The 16,311-nt window shown below is 41.4% G+C and overlaps 1 protein-coding gene across 6 annotated transcripts in view; it reads right to left on the bottom strand.

The window, feature by feature from the left end:
• Positions 1-16,311, bottom strand: part of PLD5 (phospholipase D family member 5) — a 189,903-nt gene that overhangs the window by 12,314 nt on the left and 161,278 nt on the right. For all 6 annotated transcript variants that reach the window (XM_009681096.2, XM_068939288.1, XM_068939284.1 and 3 more), the window contains 2 exons: positions 6,159-6,356; positions 1,498-1,637 (listed from right to left, as the gene is read on the bottom strand). In XM_009681096.2, the coding sequence (XP_009679391.1) occupies positions 1,498-1,637; positions 6,159-6,356 (338 nt within the window). The remainder of the gene's footprint in view (positions 1-1,497; positions 1,638-6,158; positions 6,357-16,311) is intronic.

Raw genomic sequence — 16,311 nt, forward strand, 5'->3', positions numbered from 1 at the left:
AGGAAGATGCTGCCTCTCTTCCTGGTGAGGACTGCAGAAACTACCGTGAATGAGAAAGATAGTAGCTTCTGTGGTGCCATTCTCACAGTCACTAGTTGGGAGCTTTTAGTTCCTGACCTTTGGGTGGGAGCAGGTCTGGACCGGAAGAGCTAAAGAAAATGCATGTTTTCATTACTCCAGCACGTGTCAAGGAGTTCAGCTGAAAGAAGCTTGAGCTCTGCTAGGCCAGAAAGTAACTTACAAGCAAGAATGGGGAACTGACAAGGTAGGGAAGCTGTGGCAGTGCCTCGACCATAAAGCCACGCTGCTAGGAAAAATGTAAGAGGATTCACAGAGGGGGCTCTCCTGGCTCTCCCAAATCCAGATGGATTTCTGAATCTTTTAGGGATGGGAACAAAGTAAGGAGAAATATAGGCGGTAACAGCATCTGCTGTCCTATACAATGGCACAGATCACTTGCAACACTGTGAGACTTGTACATAATAAGATACTTTCCAGCCTAAAGGAGAAATGACAGGGATGGATAAGATGAAACTCGGGATTTCCTACAACATTATTCATGATTCTATCAGTGTGATAAAAGCTGTATGAAATAAAAGTATCTTGTGCTTGATGACAGTCAAATGATTGAAAAAAAAACCCCATTTCTTCATCTTTACTTAGGAAAATCTGGAAGAAAGCACATAACTAGATTTTTAGTTTGTCTTACAGTGTTTAATTTAGAACACATGGATGGAATGGCGAACTGTACTGGATGCTCAATTCATAGCAAGTATTATCAAGAGTAGCACAGACCACTGAATACTTACTTAGCCTTCTGAGTTGAATGGCTTTATTACACTGTGGCTCCAGTTTTGGGTCATGAGTGCTTTTTAAAAATGTGGTCCGTCCATACACCGTGCATAAAAAAATATGGTTTTGTTTTTTAGCAACTCTCAGTTAACCAAAATGCGATATAAAGTATAATCTGTAGAATTTGAATTTTCATCTATGTATATTTCAGTAAAATTATGACTTCTCCCCATTGTGTATTAGAACTCACAACATGTTATTTATCTCTTACACACACACACACGCACGCGCGTGCGCTCTCTCTCCCTCTCTCTCTCTCATACCGAATATCTATGGTATTCATACAATGCCAGTAGCTTTGGTATCAAGGCACTGAATATAACAGTATAAGAAACAGGATTCATATACAGGCAGGTTCTTGTATTCCTGGGTCCCAGTCACGTGCAGATGGTCAGACTAAACAAGTTCTGATCTCCTTCGATAGACAGATCCAAAGCTTAGGACCCAAAAATGGAAATTTCTTCTTAGGTCCCAATTCTGCTCCCACTTAAGTCAGTGGCAGAACTCTCACTGATTTCAATAAGAGCAGAATTGGGCCCCAAGAAATTTGGTCCACAGTAGTAAATAATCTCCTGTGGGTTCATTTTGTCCAGTAAACCTTATCAGCAGTATGGTAACACGCTCGTTCTGGACACGGACACTCACCTTTTAGCATTTGTGTCAATGACGATAGGCAAGTAGTCCATGACAGCTATGTATACAAACTGTTTTGCATCATCAATAACATTGTATATAGCTTCAATATCCAGGACTCTGTCCTTTGGGCAGAAGAGTTTAGGTGAATTCTGTGAAGGCAAAAGTTCAAAAATACAGCATTTAAAATCAATGGAGAGATTTTTTTTCCCCCCACTCCTCTCATTCTGGCAAGCAGTATTAGATATTGTAGCAAAAACTGTTAACTGATAGCTTTAACTGTCCTGCTAGAATTTGCAAAAGAGCGTTATTTGCTTAATTTTCCTTTGAGAGCTTCTCCACCTAGATATAATTGTGTGTAAAATGCAGAGAGTACAAACTGGAAAACATCTGTTGTCATCAGAGCAGCTCTGGTTGAAAGGAAGTTGTTATGTATCAGAGAATTTTTGTTCCAAAGAGTCACAGTACTGGCTACTATTAAATGGAGGAAAATTTGTGTTCTTACAACAGTAAAGCTGATACATCACTTTGGATCAGGAATTAAGTTTTTATTAAGTCAGTCCTGTTTAAAGTTCTGTGAAAAGTCACCATCTGCTAAGAATCACTGCTGCAAGGAGTTACTGTAGATTTTCAAGAAAATTATCTTTAAAACTTATATCCATATATAAATCACTTTTTATCAGGTATTGAGTTGGTAAGTGGTAAGCTCAGATTTCAGTTTTTCTGCCCTGTATGTAGGGATTTCGAATGCGTCAGACAGCAAGGCAAAGTCTGGCTTTGGGAAGCCCTGAGGAGTCACCCCTGTCCCTAGCAGAGAGGCCGAGGACCTTCTGCTCTCCCTTCCCAGCTGGAGCAAAGAGGAGGTGGAGCTGCCTGACAGGTTGCTCAAAAGCCACACAGGTCCTGGGAGCAGTGGTTGTTTATAGAGGTTGTTTATAGGTTGTTGTATATAGTGGCAGTTTATAGAGCCAGAGCAGGTGCCACTTGTAATTTTAAAAGCTGGCTCTGCCAACCCACTGCCTCCCTGCTGCTGTTTTACCTTCTCACCTTTGCTGTCTGCTTGTGTTGCATCCTTACATCTAGATTAGCTTGTTTTCTTTCGAGACAGATTTTCTTTCCTGTTTTTTTTTTTTTCCCCAGTACAGTGCCTATCACAATGGTTCCTTAATCACTGACTGGTGTTCTTAAGGATTTGCCTTTACTGCAAGTAAATAAGTTCAGAAAATAATTAGAATAATTAACAGTACCGAGATTTCAAGATCAGTATTCAAGATCCATTCTTGAACACGAAAAAGAGACCCAAACCCCTTATGTTTTTATCAGCCAGTCTGGAAGGTGATGTTTTGTTGCTAAGCAACCTTATAGCCATGATTCACAACTATACAAAAGAAAAAAAAAAACAATGATTATGTTTGTTGTTTTATTCAGCAAGAAGATTGAAAGTGAAATGTATTTTCAAACAATGAATTTGGACTCAAGAAACAAAGTGTAGAATGATTTTGTTAAACATAATTTATATCTATTATCTGAATCAGTTTTAAGAGGATACTGTGCTGAGATTTTATTTGTATACTCTTGCTTAATATTTTCTTGGGAACAAGTTTTAAGTTATAGACAGAGCAGCTAAAGAATGAAACCGTTACGCATTTTCTTTTTCAGATGGGTTTATGATAAAGACCAGTGAACCAAAGATATTTAGAAAAAAAAGCTTCTCGTAAAATTCTCACTCTTAACGCTTTGGTTTGGGAATTCCACTTGTCAGCTTGAGGTACAGCTGACGCCCCCCTCAGCGCACTAAGGATATTTTGGTACTTTCTCAATATTGGTTGTGTAATACTTGGTGTCCTGGACAAATACCCATTTGATACTTGTCTTCAACAAGCAGAAACAGGCCTGCCAACATAGTCCTTCAGTACTTTGCAGTGCCCCTGCTCAATGCAGCTGTGCTATCCCAGACTGAAAGGGAGGAGGCTGCAGGGCTGAGGGGCTGGCGAAGAGAGGAGCCAAGCTGGGCACGGGCAGCTCCCGCACCTTGGCCCCACAGACAGGGCAGCGGTGGCAATCGGTGGTGCTCCCTAGGTTGTAGCAGACTTTCTTCTTTACTTACTGCTAGTTCAGTACAGTGATGTTCACGCTCAGTTCCACCAAACCAGTCCAGTGCACCTCTGGGACAGCCCTTCAGATGGCCGTGCTGGTAAACAGCGGTTGAACTTTCGAGAATTTGATAGCAGGTGAGAAATTTATTGTAAAGCCTCTTTTTAAGGCAGGAAGAACTGATTCTATAGATTGAACTTCCTTTTTTCCCCCTCACTCAAATCTTTTGAGATGACAACATAGTAACAGTACTCTTTCCCTGATCCTCATCTTTTTAGTAGAGGGGAAGGAACAGCACAGAGACCGGTGCTATGCTGAAATGTAGCACATGTGGCATAATGAAATTAAACATGCTTCCTAGTAGTGTAATGTAACAGTCACTATCTCCTGTGGATTCAGCCATCTCTTGCACCATATAGCCAAGGCTTCTGACGATTTCAAAGTGGACAGACAGTTTCAAGACAAGAAGCCTTTGTCCCTGCCCAGAAAAGACGAAAACAGATCATGGAGAGGAAGTGAACACTCTGAAAACACTGCAGAAAAGCAGTTTTTGTAGCCACCCTCTCCAGTTGTCTTTGTCTAGGCTCCCATATGCCTTAAGCTGGCTTTGCCCAGCCTTCGTTATTGTCTGCCCTGCAGGATGGGCTTTCAGCAGGGTTTATCCATTTCTTACGAGTTACTTGGAAGGGAGTAGGAGTCCGCATACTGTTTTTAAGAAGGGCAGCTACTTCGGGTGCAATTCATTTTACAGCTCTTTAGCCCACTGTCCAAACATTGTTTTTCTAATTTAAGCTAGTCCTTACGGTTCTCTCCAAAATCAGTGGAAATACATGTCTCTTCAGAAGGCTGTTAAACCTGGCTGTCTTAGTCGCTTCCAGATTTCCATCAATTTCATTCCAAAATAGCCATCCCGCTCCAATGATGGTAGGAGCTGAACAACCTGGACACCTGAACTTTGTGTAGCTCATGACAGGTCAGGTAAACCCTGCCCTGTATAATCACTCATCTGAACCAACATCCTGTGCTTGTGGCTCCTGTGACTTACAAGTATGCTACGTGCCTTGTGTTATTGTAGACTTAACTAGCTATAAAGCAATGGTTGCCCCTTGTGTTACGCAGAATGGTAAATAAAGCTTCATCACCTTCATGACAGTCCTGATTTTAAATCTTTTCTTACTTATGTAATTACCTCCAAAATGGATAATACTCCATCTTTCATTGTCTCTACCACCCTGTGTACTTTTTTCCAGTTCTGCTGCATCACTGTTGACGTAGAGAACTGCTCCCTTTCTTCCCATTAAAAATACACAGAGACAGTGTTTCTATAGGGATATACCTCATTTTTCTTTTCCTTGCTCTTTTCTTTTTCTGTATGTATTTGTCATGCTTAGTTTTAGTTGTGTAAAGTTTAGAAATTTTAAAATTATCATTTAAAAGATAAAAGCTGCTATACCACAGAAGGATGAATGTGTTCAAGGGAACAGGATGAAAAGGATTAATCCTTAAAAATCACATTGATCAAAATACAAGTTCTGATAGCAAGCTGATTATTTATCCTTTTAGATGTTTGATAAACAACTCATTTTCTCCAAGTCATTTGCCTTATGTCCACAAATGTAAATAAATGAGCTACCTTGAAGGGCTGTTCTCTTGTTTCCTGAATGCGAGAGAAAAGCGGTGAAGATTACAGAGAAAGGAAAAAGAATGATACACAAATTAAATTCCACAGCAGCTTCAGTCCTGGCAAACTACACGTAGGTACAATGTCACAGAAATCAGAATGAAAAAACGTACTGGGATTTGTTTCTTCTGCACGATAGGTAAAGACAACACATTTTTTTAAACCTTTCAATTACAGACTTCCCCACAGAAGTATACCTACTATTGAGATGACTGTTTCCCCAGACAACAGAATGATTTGATTTTTCAGCAATGTGAGACTTTCCGTCAAGTTCTGTCTTGTATAAGCAACAACTGTAGCAGTCTTATCTCTGTACCGGAATTTCCAGTCCCTTGCGTGATTATCAATCTTAACAGCTTCTTTTGGCTTAGTACCTAGCAGTGATGTGAATCTTCTTCACTTAGAACCGATTTAGAGAAATCCTTAAGTACAGGCTTAATTTACACCACATATGTTTCTATTAATAGTAATTTCTATCAGGTAGTCCTGTTTATTTCTAATGGGTTTATGTGCTTTCCTGAACACAGATTCTCTGAGCAGCTTGAAAAGAAAAAGGAGGAACATTAAAAAAGAGAAGACAGGATATAAAAGCAAAGGTATTCGGTGTAGTATATAACCTCCTTTTCAACAGCCAGTATCTGTGAGGGAGAACACAACATGGTGATGGACTTTAAGCGAGGAACTATGAATATATGAGCAAAGAGACACCTCAGTTTCTTTCATATACGCTACTAACGTCTACTTAACGCACTGCTCAGTTATTCAAAACAGACAATATAACGAGAGTAAGCAGATGTGTTACAATTCCAGGTCCTCCAAAAAATCTGCTGTGTTAAATAAGGTTCCTCCCTTCCTTCCCTCCCTGCAGACAAGGCAAGATACTCTTTTGAGGACTTACCGACACAAAGGCTTCTGATTTTGTCTCGTTCAGCTGTAATGTCAGTTTATTTTGTGTATCGTACACGCCATATAGTCGCTTTGACCAGCTCGGAGGTATTTTATTCTTGTATTTTAATGAACTATACAAGGCAAATATCCTCTGTAAATCCAGGACCAGGCAGCTACAGTTGTACACGATGACGCCAAGTTCCTTCATCTGTGAAATTAAAGTTTGCATCGTTAGTGGTATTTCTGCTGATGTATCTGTGGAGGTAGGCAGCAAGCACATAAACAGTGTCTGAAGGGTAACTTCCGAAACTTTACCTTGTGCTCAGAGGTATTACTATCAATTACAAGTGCCTTCTTAACAATACTGTTTTAAAGGCAAACACACGAGCTAAATCTTCCAAGTCAAAAGTGGGAAAACCTATAACAGGGTGTATACGTTCAGCGTATTTCCTCAGAACGACATGTCCTGATAGAAGACAACACACCCTGACAGACACAAGGTAGGTGTGATAGCTCTTTGTCAGAGGCACCATTTTTGTTGCAGGTGTTGCCTGAGATTAACTACTCTTGGCTGGGGTGGGGTTTTTAAATCTTGTTTGCAGTAAGAGCATCCACTTGGCTTGGTGGCATGAGCGCAGTGCTATCATTGACAGCGTCCTACTTCAGAAGCAATTTGTGTTCAGTAAGTTCCGGAAAAGTTGAAATCAATGGACTCTCTTCTAGGGAATTACATTATCTCTCTGCTGGAGAAGGAATATGATGCTCCAGCTTCAGACAGAAAGATGGAAAAACTGGACATTTCTTAGAAGATAAATTTACTGTGGTATTAAAAACAGCACGGTCCAGTAAATAGTGCACGCTGGCAGGAGAAAAAAAAACGTTCTGTTCTTAACTCTGCTATTGCTGTGGTACGGTACCTCACTGAGGGTACCTCAAATTTCTAGGCCTCAGTTTCTGGACACGTAAAAACTGAGATAATGATATTCTGCTCCTGTGAAAAGCACTTTGTAAGCATCGCTGCTCTCACATTTTTATGGACACATAGTCTTACCACTGCATTTAACTAAAAGCATGTCTCCTGGCTATCTTACATCTTAATTTGGCAGAGATTTCACTCACCACCCATCTCAGCGCTTAAGCTGTTGATGTATTTTCATTTATAAATATATTGCCTGGATTCTGTAATCAAAGTGTATCAGCACTCACAACTGTCTCTTCCTTGCTTTACTTTATAATGACTCAGGAAAGCACCACTGTGGGCATAGATGCTACTGACCACTCAGTATCTGCATTTCTCAGTAGTTCAGCCATCTCCAAAAATAAAGTGAGAAGAAAATCTGCATGTATCTGTTGGAAAACAATATGCAGGATAAGTATTTAAAGGATCCATGTTTTTTTTTTTTTTTGTAAGCAAGCTCTGTTGTTAGCATGTCTCAGAGGACCTAGCACAGTGGAGAAAATCAGGACCATATGAACTGTCCAGTATGCTGATCCTGTCATTGACTCCCTAAAATCCCCTTTACTTTCCCCCCCCCAGATGTGCTCTCCACAGTCACGTGGGTTAGTTTTTGGAAGGAACTTAATCTTTTTTTAAAGCCTGTGGGAACACCGTTATTTCAGAGCTTGTTCCTGCACAATTCCTCCCTGACTGCAGATGAGAAACTGTGTGCAGGAATGGGGAGAGGAAGGGAAGCGCAGGATAGAATGGAGATTGAACCTTCATTCTCTTTTTATGGTGGGTGAAAGGAAACAACAAATCCCAATACCCCAGTAGGAAAGCAACTTGGCAAGTGACACTTTCCTCACATCTTTGAGTTGGAAATACCAATACATCAGGGTACACAACCCTGAACAACCTCGTTCCTAAAATAATTTACTAAACAGTTTCAACCACAGGAACGTTACACAATAATCTTAATGCCTAAATCAGAAAATTTCTGCAAGCTTCTTTAACTTAATTCAGGAAAAAAGGTGGAATTTCTCCATTGGCCTGCACAAGCTGTAATTTGTGGCTAGTTAGAAAATACTGCTTACTGTACTGCAGCCTTTCATTCTACAGATAAGCCAATAAATATGTTTCTGTAACAAATAAAACATATTCTAAGCTGTGCGCCAACAGCCGAGTCAAACTATTTTTTTGGAATAACATTTTTTTCCCTGGGTGCTGATATCTTTGAGGACTCTCCTGTATTCAGTTTTAGGCTGTCCCTGTCCTCTATGCACTTGTTTCTCTCCAAATATTTTAAACTATACACTATCTCTGTTTTCACTGTGCACTGCCAGTGCTGCTCTCCTAATTGCCAGGCATTGCACTGCAAAGGACTTACTAACGGTATTCCGCAACATACATCTGAATAACGTGGTTTAATCAGCTTTTCATGGCTGTTAGTAGATTCAGACATAAGTACATGGTTACAGTTTCCCTTTCATTTATCAGTCCTTTATTACTATTCCATTCTATCCCTTCCATTAAAAGTAAAGATAAAACAGTGACCTGACAGCACACCAGAACCTGCCGGGCTTGCGTCTGTGAGAGCAACGCGCCTCTGAAGAGGAACGCTTGCAGCGCATCGCCTTCCTGTCTACGAACTACGAGACTGCCCTTCTGTGCAAGTGCTTCTTCATAAGGAGGCAGCCTGTGGCACTAATCACTTTTTCAGTGCAATTTTTACAGATGCCCACGCAGTCTGATTGTAAAATGAAACATTAGCTGTTGCCTGACCATCAGGCTTTCCCCATAAACAAAAGTCGGCCCAGGGACCTGTCCGTTCTCCCCGGGAGCTGTCAGCACCTCCTGTGGGAATGGGCAGCCTGCAGGAGCTGGGGTCGTACCCTGCAAAGGCCCACGAATGCCCCAGTCACCCCCACTGCACTCAAAATTGCAGACTGGAATGAAGCCACTTCCAGAGAAGTATTTGCAGTGCAGTTAGGAACTCTGGCTTCCCATGGTGTTGCGTCTTGCAGTCAGCTTCTCTAGAGGCAAGCACTGATCAAAGCTTTTCCTGCTTCTGAAGCCCTGATAAAAGCTCTCCCCCATGTGGATTCTCCGGTACATGATACAGACAGGGCTCCTCCTCTTCCTCTGGGAAAATGCATTTATCCTCTTTACCTAGCTGCCTATTTTCATTAAGCTTTTATGAACTTAAGTTCAAGTTTGCTTGAACCTGGAAAGTAGATTCAAAGTTATTGGAGGACGGCAGACGAGTGACTCGCATGCTTTTGGTACAGACCTCATTTCCTTAGGAAACCAGGTTAGACATCGTTATGGTCTGGTTTAAGCATAAGTCACGTTAAAATGAAAACAATACAAACAATGCATACTTGTATACAATAAACCATCAGCCTCCTACTTTCTTGCAAAACAGCTCTCGCAGGTTTGGAGACCAAAAAATTTTTCAGAAGCGTCTTCCACGCTGAGCCTATTTTTATTCCCATACTCTGAGGTGAGGAGAGACTGCTCTTTTTCCAGTTAATTACCAAGCCCATCATCCTGAAGACGTTTCAGAGAGTGGGCAGCAAGGATGTGCTAGTGACAGATTTAGTATGAAGCGGTATGTCATCTAGATAAGGGAAAAGACTTTCTCTTCAGTTTAAGAGCTGCTGTTATTACAGATACGTTTGTTAAAAAAATAGTCTCAGAGGAGAAGCAGAAAAATGGATTTATATTGAAAGAACCAAAATCTCAGTATTGCTCCCTGACTTGCAATAACTGAAACCTGCCGCTAAGCGTCATCCGAGATGCCTGGCATAGTAAAATCCTTTAGGGCAAGAGCTCATAAGGCAAGGAAAGTATTTTTTCATACTGTGTTTTAAAAGTGGCTTATACACTAATGAAAATATCACAGAAAAAACAGAGTGAAGAAGGTCTGAAAGAAGACATCACAACCTTAATAAAACTAAGGAAGATAAATCTGAAATGAAAGTAAGAGCCACAAATGTGACTGTCGCACAATGGAACTGGAGAATTCCAATGCGAAAATCATTTGCTCATGAGTGACAGTTTCAGAGTATGTATGTGGTGGTGGGCTAGCGGCAGGAATGGTTTTCTGGATAGAAAATGTCATGTTCTCTCACGAGCAGGTTTTTTCCGCCTCTTTGTGAAGAGCCACCATCAGTGCTCTTTTCAAAGAAAGGAAAACACGGGAGCTTTTCGCCTTACTCTTTGCAAAGTCATTTACATTTGTGCAAAGCAGCTGTCAATGGCTACCAAATCGACCTTTATCTTTCTTGCCAGTAACTGCTTTCTTAAACCACCAGACAAGTAAATGATTACACAAGACCCAGGAAATGGTCCACTGTACAAAGATAAATGATGTTCAAACTATAGAAATCAATTAAACTACAAAAAATAATAAATATAGCCTAGATAGGAAGATATTGATTTTTACAAAGAGGAGGAATTCCTTACCAGACTTGAAAAAGAGCAAGATTTTGCTAAACAGAAATTTCTGCTAATTTGCTCTTGTACATGTGTAGGCATCACACAAGAAACGAGAAAAAGAAGAACCTAAACAATATGGGTTGTCAACACATAACATCATAAATTTCATAAACTGAGAAATAATATTACTAAGACCTTTCAAATATGTTTGCACTGCGGGTTAGACAGATGTATGTTCTGTCCTTATCCCGCACTTTGCAGGCTAGGAAGTTTCTCTCCTATTTGCTCTGGGATACACTCTTAATAAATAACCCCACTGTGTAGGCAAGGTACTACTTGACCTACATAAGAGCAGCACAATCTGGCTCACAGCTTGTAATATCTGAATTGCGGTAAATGTAGCAGGAGGCTTTAGAAAATTCCTTAATCCCCCTCCCCCCCCCCCCTTTTTAATAATAATTGCCCGCATTTGAGCCTGATCCTGAAAACAATATGCATCTCTCCCTGAGGTAGGAACTGCCATTTGCCCAAAAGCTCAAGCAAACTGCAGGTGCCAGGCATCCACAGCTTGTGCTAGAGAAACTCAAAACACGAGTGGCCTGTTGGACGCTACCTTCACTGAACAGACGTTTTATATGCAGGACCCTGTGCGTTCCACTGCTGTCCATGCATTTGCCTGTGTACGAAAATGCGTTTTACCATCCTTTCAGGCCTGTGATTTCTTTAATGACCAATTTCCAAGTGAATGATTAAGCGGAAAGAGAATCATAACACAGCATGGTAATAGAGTAACAAAAGCAGGCTCGGCTGATCAGTTACCATGGCCTAAAATGACCTAAAGTCTTCAGTAGATTGTAAAGAAGAAAAATCAATATGCAATGTATTAATTACCACTTCAGAGCAGGCCACACGTATTTACAGTGGCAAGCTCATTATTTTTTCAGAAAAGGTGCTATTATCTGGTCTGCCTGCACTCCAAACATATGGTTCAGCTTCGCTCAGTTGTGTCTTACCTTTCTCCTACTGAAAACCTCCCTTACGTTTTCATCTAGCACCGTTTAACACTCTTGTGAGTCTTCGCCGATCATACCCGTCATCATAAGGCGGCCTTCTATACAGCTCTTCCTAACCTCTCACTAAAAGCAGCCACGCACATATGTGTGCCTGTCCTGCACCAGGCACAGCTCACCCACGAGTTGTGCCGCAGGGCAGCAGTGGGGGGGAACCAGTGGAGAGAGACAAACAGATCTGCGAAAGGTGAAAGCGCTTCTTTGCGTAGTACTCCGATGGGATTGTTGCAGCAGACTCGGTGATAACAGGATTACAGGAGTAATGCTCATCACAAATTCAAGTTACAGACCCCCGTTCGCAGAGCCATCGTTTTGATGTAAAATGCAAAACAGCAACCTGAATTTTAAGATGCTGAGAAGGCTGCAGCACTGCCTTAGTTCCTCTTTTGCAGAGAGCACACGTGCGTGTCAGAGCGCACCGAAACAGCGAGGCCTTGACTAGCGCTTCACCACAAACTGCAGCTCGCCGCCTGCATCCGGGGCCAAACACTCTTTCCCTCTGTGCTTGGCTACTTAATACAGTGCAGAGGCTTCATGGCTTTGTTACATTAAAAACAAAGGATGAAACAAAAGTAATTCAACAGTGAGATTTAAACTCAGCACCGGCCTGCTGCTGCTCCGAGTTCCACTTGTCTTCCTTTTGATAAGATGATGTGACCTGTGCTACTGCTAGCAAATACTGATTAGAAAAGATGAATACAAATGATAAAGATCACTGTCTTCTCAGGAAGTGAGTAAAACAGTGTCTAGCTTAAAGTATAAGAGAGTAAATAAATGCAAAGTCTAAATTTACAGCATCTTTGGCTAGGGTAAAATAAGAGCTCTTACCTGAATTTCCTGTCATTTTGAAAACTACTCAAATTGCTTTCAAAAACTACATAAAGAATTCAAACACAAATTACATTTTGAGATTAACTCTTGATGATGACACTATTGTTTCTCCCCCACTTTCTGTACACATTTTTATTGAATGAACGACATTTTGAAATTCTTAGAATTTATCTCTTAGACATCCCTCCACTGAATCACCTTGCAGGACGTATACATGGATGTTTTCTATGCCTGGCAGAGGCCCTGCATTTCTGTAGATTTTATCACAGTCTTCAAGCGTATCAAGTTATCTTCCCGGCTAGCTCTTTCCTGAGTGGGTTTCTTTGTCCAAAATATACTTAAGTCTGAGCAATAACTTTGAAACAGTTAACAGTTTTATGGCCCTACTCAAGTTAAAAACTTGAATCACAACAAGACGGATAAGCACAGCCACAGACATCTACAATATTTGTTCAAATGTATGGTATTTAAACCATACATTTAACATGAATAGGGCATTCTTTGCTCCTCAAGGTCCAAACGTAGTTTAACACATGGCTGATAAACGATATGAAAATCATACAGAACACGTAAGTCAAGACTAAATTTACGGAAGTGTAGCCTACTCCTTAAAACTTGGGTAATAGCAACTTTATGCGAGTTTCAAGCTCTCACTGAACACCGAGAGGGGGCAACTGAACACTACTGCACTGCCAAAAGAAGTTCTTCAATCTCTTTGTATATGAAGAAGCTTTTCTACTGGGCTCATGTCTTTCTAAAAACTGTCACAATAAAGCAGAAAATATTACCAAGATACGAGAAAGACAATAGAAAATAACCTGTGGGGACCTGAACAGTTCCCCTTCCTGCAGAAGGTTGCAGTACCTCTCACTAAAGCCACACACTGAATGAAGAAAAGCCAAATATTGAAGAGATGCTCATTCGGTAAGGATAGCCTGTTGCATGGGTGGGCGAGGCAGAGATCACAGAATCACAGCGCAGTCGGGGTCAGACAGTGTCTCTGGAGGTCATCTGGTCCAACCCCCCCTGCTCAAGGGGTGTGTGTGGGTGTGTGTGTGTGTGTGTGTGTGTGTAGAAATCTTGTGGGAAAACACATCTGATCATGCTAATGAAGACTATCACAGTACCTATCTAGGAGGTAGGTTAACGTTGCAGAGGCTTCTTCATTCTGGCTATTCCTCACTTTGACAACTTTGTTAATAGCTTTTTTTTAAACATAGTGATTCTGTATTTTGGTTTGGCTATAAAAATGCTTTAGTTTTGTTTTTAAGCAATGTTCTAAATTTTAGAGAGAAAACTAGAAACATAATGGCAGGTGAGAGATATACTGACACACACACACTGTCAGCTGTAGATTTCAATTAAAGCTGACAGCAATAGCAGGTTACATTTGCTGGTAACCTACTATTCCCCAGATTGTCCTTTCCTGTGTGGATCCCAGGAGGGGGTGGGGACACTTCCCCTGTGGGTTATTTCCTGATAACTAAGGAATGGTGGGGTGCAGCACCCTGCGTTCCCTCCAGATGGTGCCGGGTACTGTGTCTTGAGAGCAACCTGAGTTTCCCCCCTCCCCGGCTACTCTCCCCAGGTCCACTCTTTGCTCCTGGCCAGACCCAGTTGTTGTTCCTTAGTTTCTCACTTCAGCGAGGAGCGAGCGGCCTTCTGGCCCAGCCAGCACTCACTCCATGTTGCTGTATGTTCCTTGCTATGCCATTCAGCTCTTCAAATGCATCAGCTTTTTATTTCTCAGTGCGTTCACCTTTTCCCCACAAACACTGCTTATCATCTAAGGTCAAAGGTTATTTTCCATCATCATCGTTTTAAGTGATTTGAAAATAATTGTCTGGCAGGCAGAATTTCTACTGAACCAAAAAAAAACCCCTTCTACTTGACATCAGAATACATTCTCAACCTGCGCTGGGAACGTGATCCCATCACTGAAAATGGAAAACTATCAATCAAGGCACAGTGCTGAAAATAAAGCCGAACACGTGACCAGAGAGAGGTAACGCGTTCGATACATAGTGCACGTAGCACTTGCGCTAAACGTCACTTAAGCATCTAAAGACAATCAGCATAAAGCCAAGATGCACTTTCCATAAAAGGAAGGAAGGGAACGACTGGACTGACTGTATGCAATTGGAGTTGATCAGTTACGTTTGGATCGGCAGCCACTATCAGTCCACGGTTCTGTAATGCTCACCCTTAGAAGGTGCATTTGACAGATTGCAGTATGTGGTGCTTGCAGAATAAAAGTCCTAAGGAAGTTACAACTTGCTATGTTTTTGTTACCTAGTGGTAAAACACTGCCGCAGTAAGGAAGAGCAAATATTCTAAGGGTTGATAGCGTTTCTGTTCCGTATCCTTTTCTGCTGGTCCACAGGTCAAGAACAACAGAACTGCACAGTGACTGATGCTCTACTAATTCCCAATTCACCTTAAATTCATTGGATAGACCCACCGCTATTTTGCATAGCACCCTGATGTTAAGAGAACCATGCTGAATGAAAGTAAGGTTCGTCACTTAATCTCTGCTGAAAAATACTGCCACAGAGATGCACCACAAGCTAGACGTGCATACAGAAATGGGACTTTCTGTAAAAAGGCATGTTTTGAAGAGAACTTTGTGGGGAGGAAGTAGCCATGTATCTTCAAGACAAAAACACAGCAATCTCGTGTCCTTGCTGTATTAGAAAATAACTCCATCACCTGATTTTATTGTTCAACCATCTGCTCTATTAATATGAAAAACTCCATAAAAATTAAATGTATTTGTATAAACGTTTTAAACCATGAACTCCTCTGTGCTGATGTTAACGCAGAACCTAACACAACATCAAGAGTACAAGCTCGAGCTTGGTTATTGCTGCTGATGGTGCTCACTAATAAAGCAAGCGTGATGCATCGCTGCTGTCAGAGCAAGCCAGAAGGCAGAACTGAATCAGTTAAAAATTCCTTGCTATATAATCTATCAGCATAATTAATATAACTTGGCATAATCATAGCCTAATTTATCATTTACAAATGACTTTTCAGTTTGCAGTTTCATTACCCCCTCAAAGCAAGCACAAGTGTTACTTCAATTTTCTCTTTAGGGGAAAAGCAAACTTGGAACTGCAAGGAACTGTTTCCCAGGATCATGTTTGATTTATTTCTTGTTTTACTGTCGGAAATCTAATTACTGTGAATTCTAATTTGATTCTGTTTCTCTTTTCAAACCCAGTTTCTGTTCCTTATATCAAAGGAAAGGGCTGCTTGTGAAGACAAGGAACATGCTGTGCTGGCCTCCATTTCACGGCTAGCAAGCCCCATCGCATTTCCAGTAACAGTGTCACTTACATGACGCTAAACAATTCACGGTATCAGGGGAATGATTAAAAAAAAAAAAGCAAAAAAGTGATCTGAAGGAGGCTGCTGGCTTCTGGAAAGACCTGCAGTCGTCTTCGCCACAGGCACGTGCAGGCGTCCTGCTGCCTGCTCGTTCTGCCTCTCCTGCATCAGAGCCCGGCACACAGGGCTGCCTGACCTTACTGGGCATCCTCCTCCTCAGCCGGAGCCTGCAGCACGAGCTCTTAGCATTGGTTTTCCTCATCCTAAATAAAGCTGCAAGGGGCAGGCTCCACACGTCTTCCGCTGTACAACAGCAACAAATATGCAAAGGATTGACTTCAGAATACGGGTAATATTTATGTATAAACCCTTGTTCTCAAAGTGCCTAGTCTGTTTGGGGCTTTTGCATTTGGGGTCTTCAGGGAAACGCAACAGCATGTAGTTGACTAGCTGGATGCGTTATCTATAACCTTACTGAACACACACAGTGGCTTTTCCTCTTAAAAAACGAGTACGGACTGGTGCCCGAGAGACAGTTCTCCAGCATGCTG

The sequence above is a fragment of the Struthio camelus genome, chromosome 3 (assembly GCF_040807025.1).
Source record: "Struthio camelus isolate bStrCam1 chromosome 3, bStrCam1.hap1, whole genome shotgun sequence".
NCBI classification, from domain to species: Eukaryota; Metazoa; Chordata; class Aves; order Struthioniformes; family Struthionidae; genus Struthio; species Struthio camelus.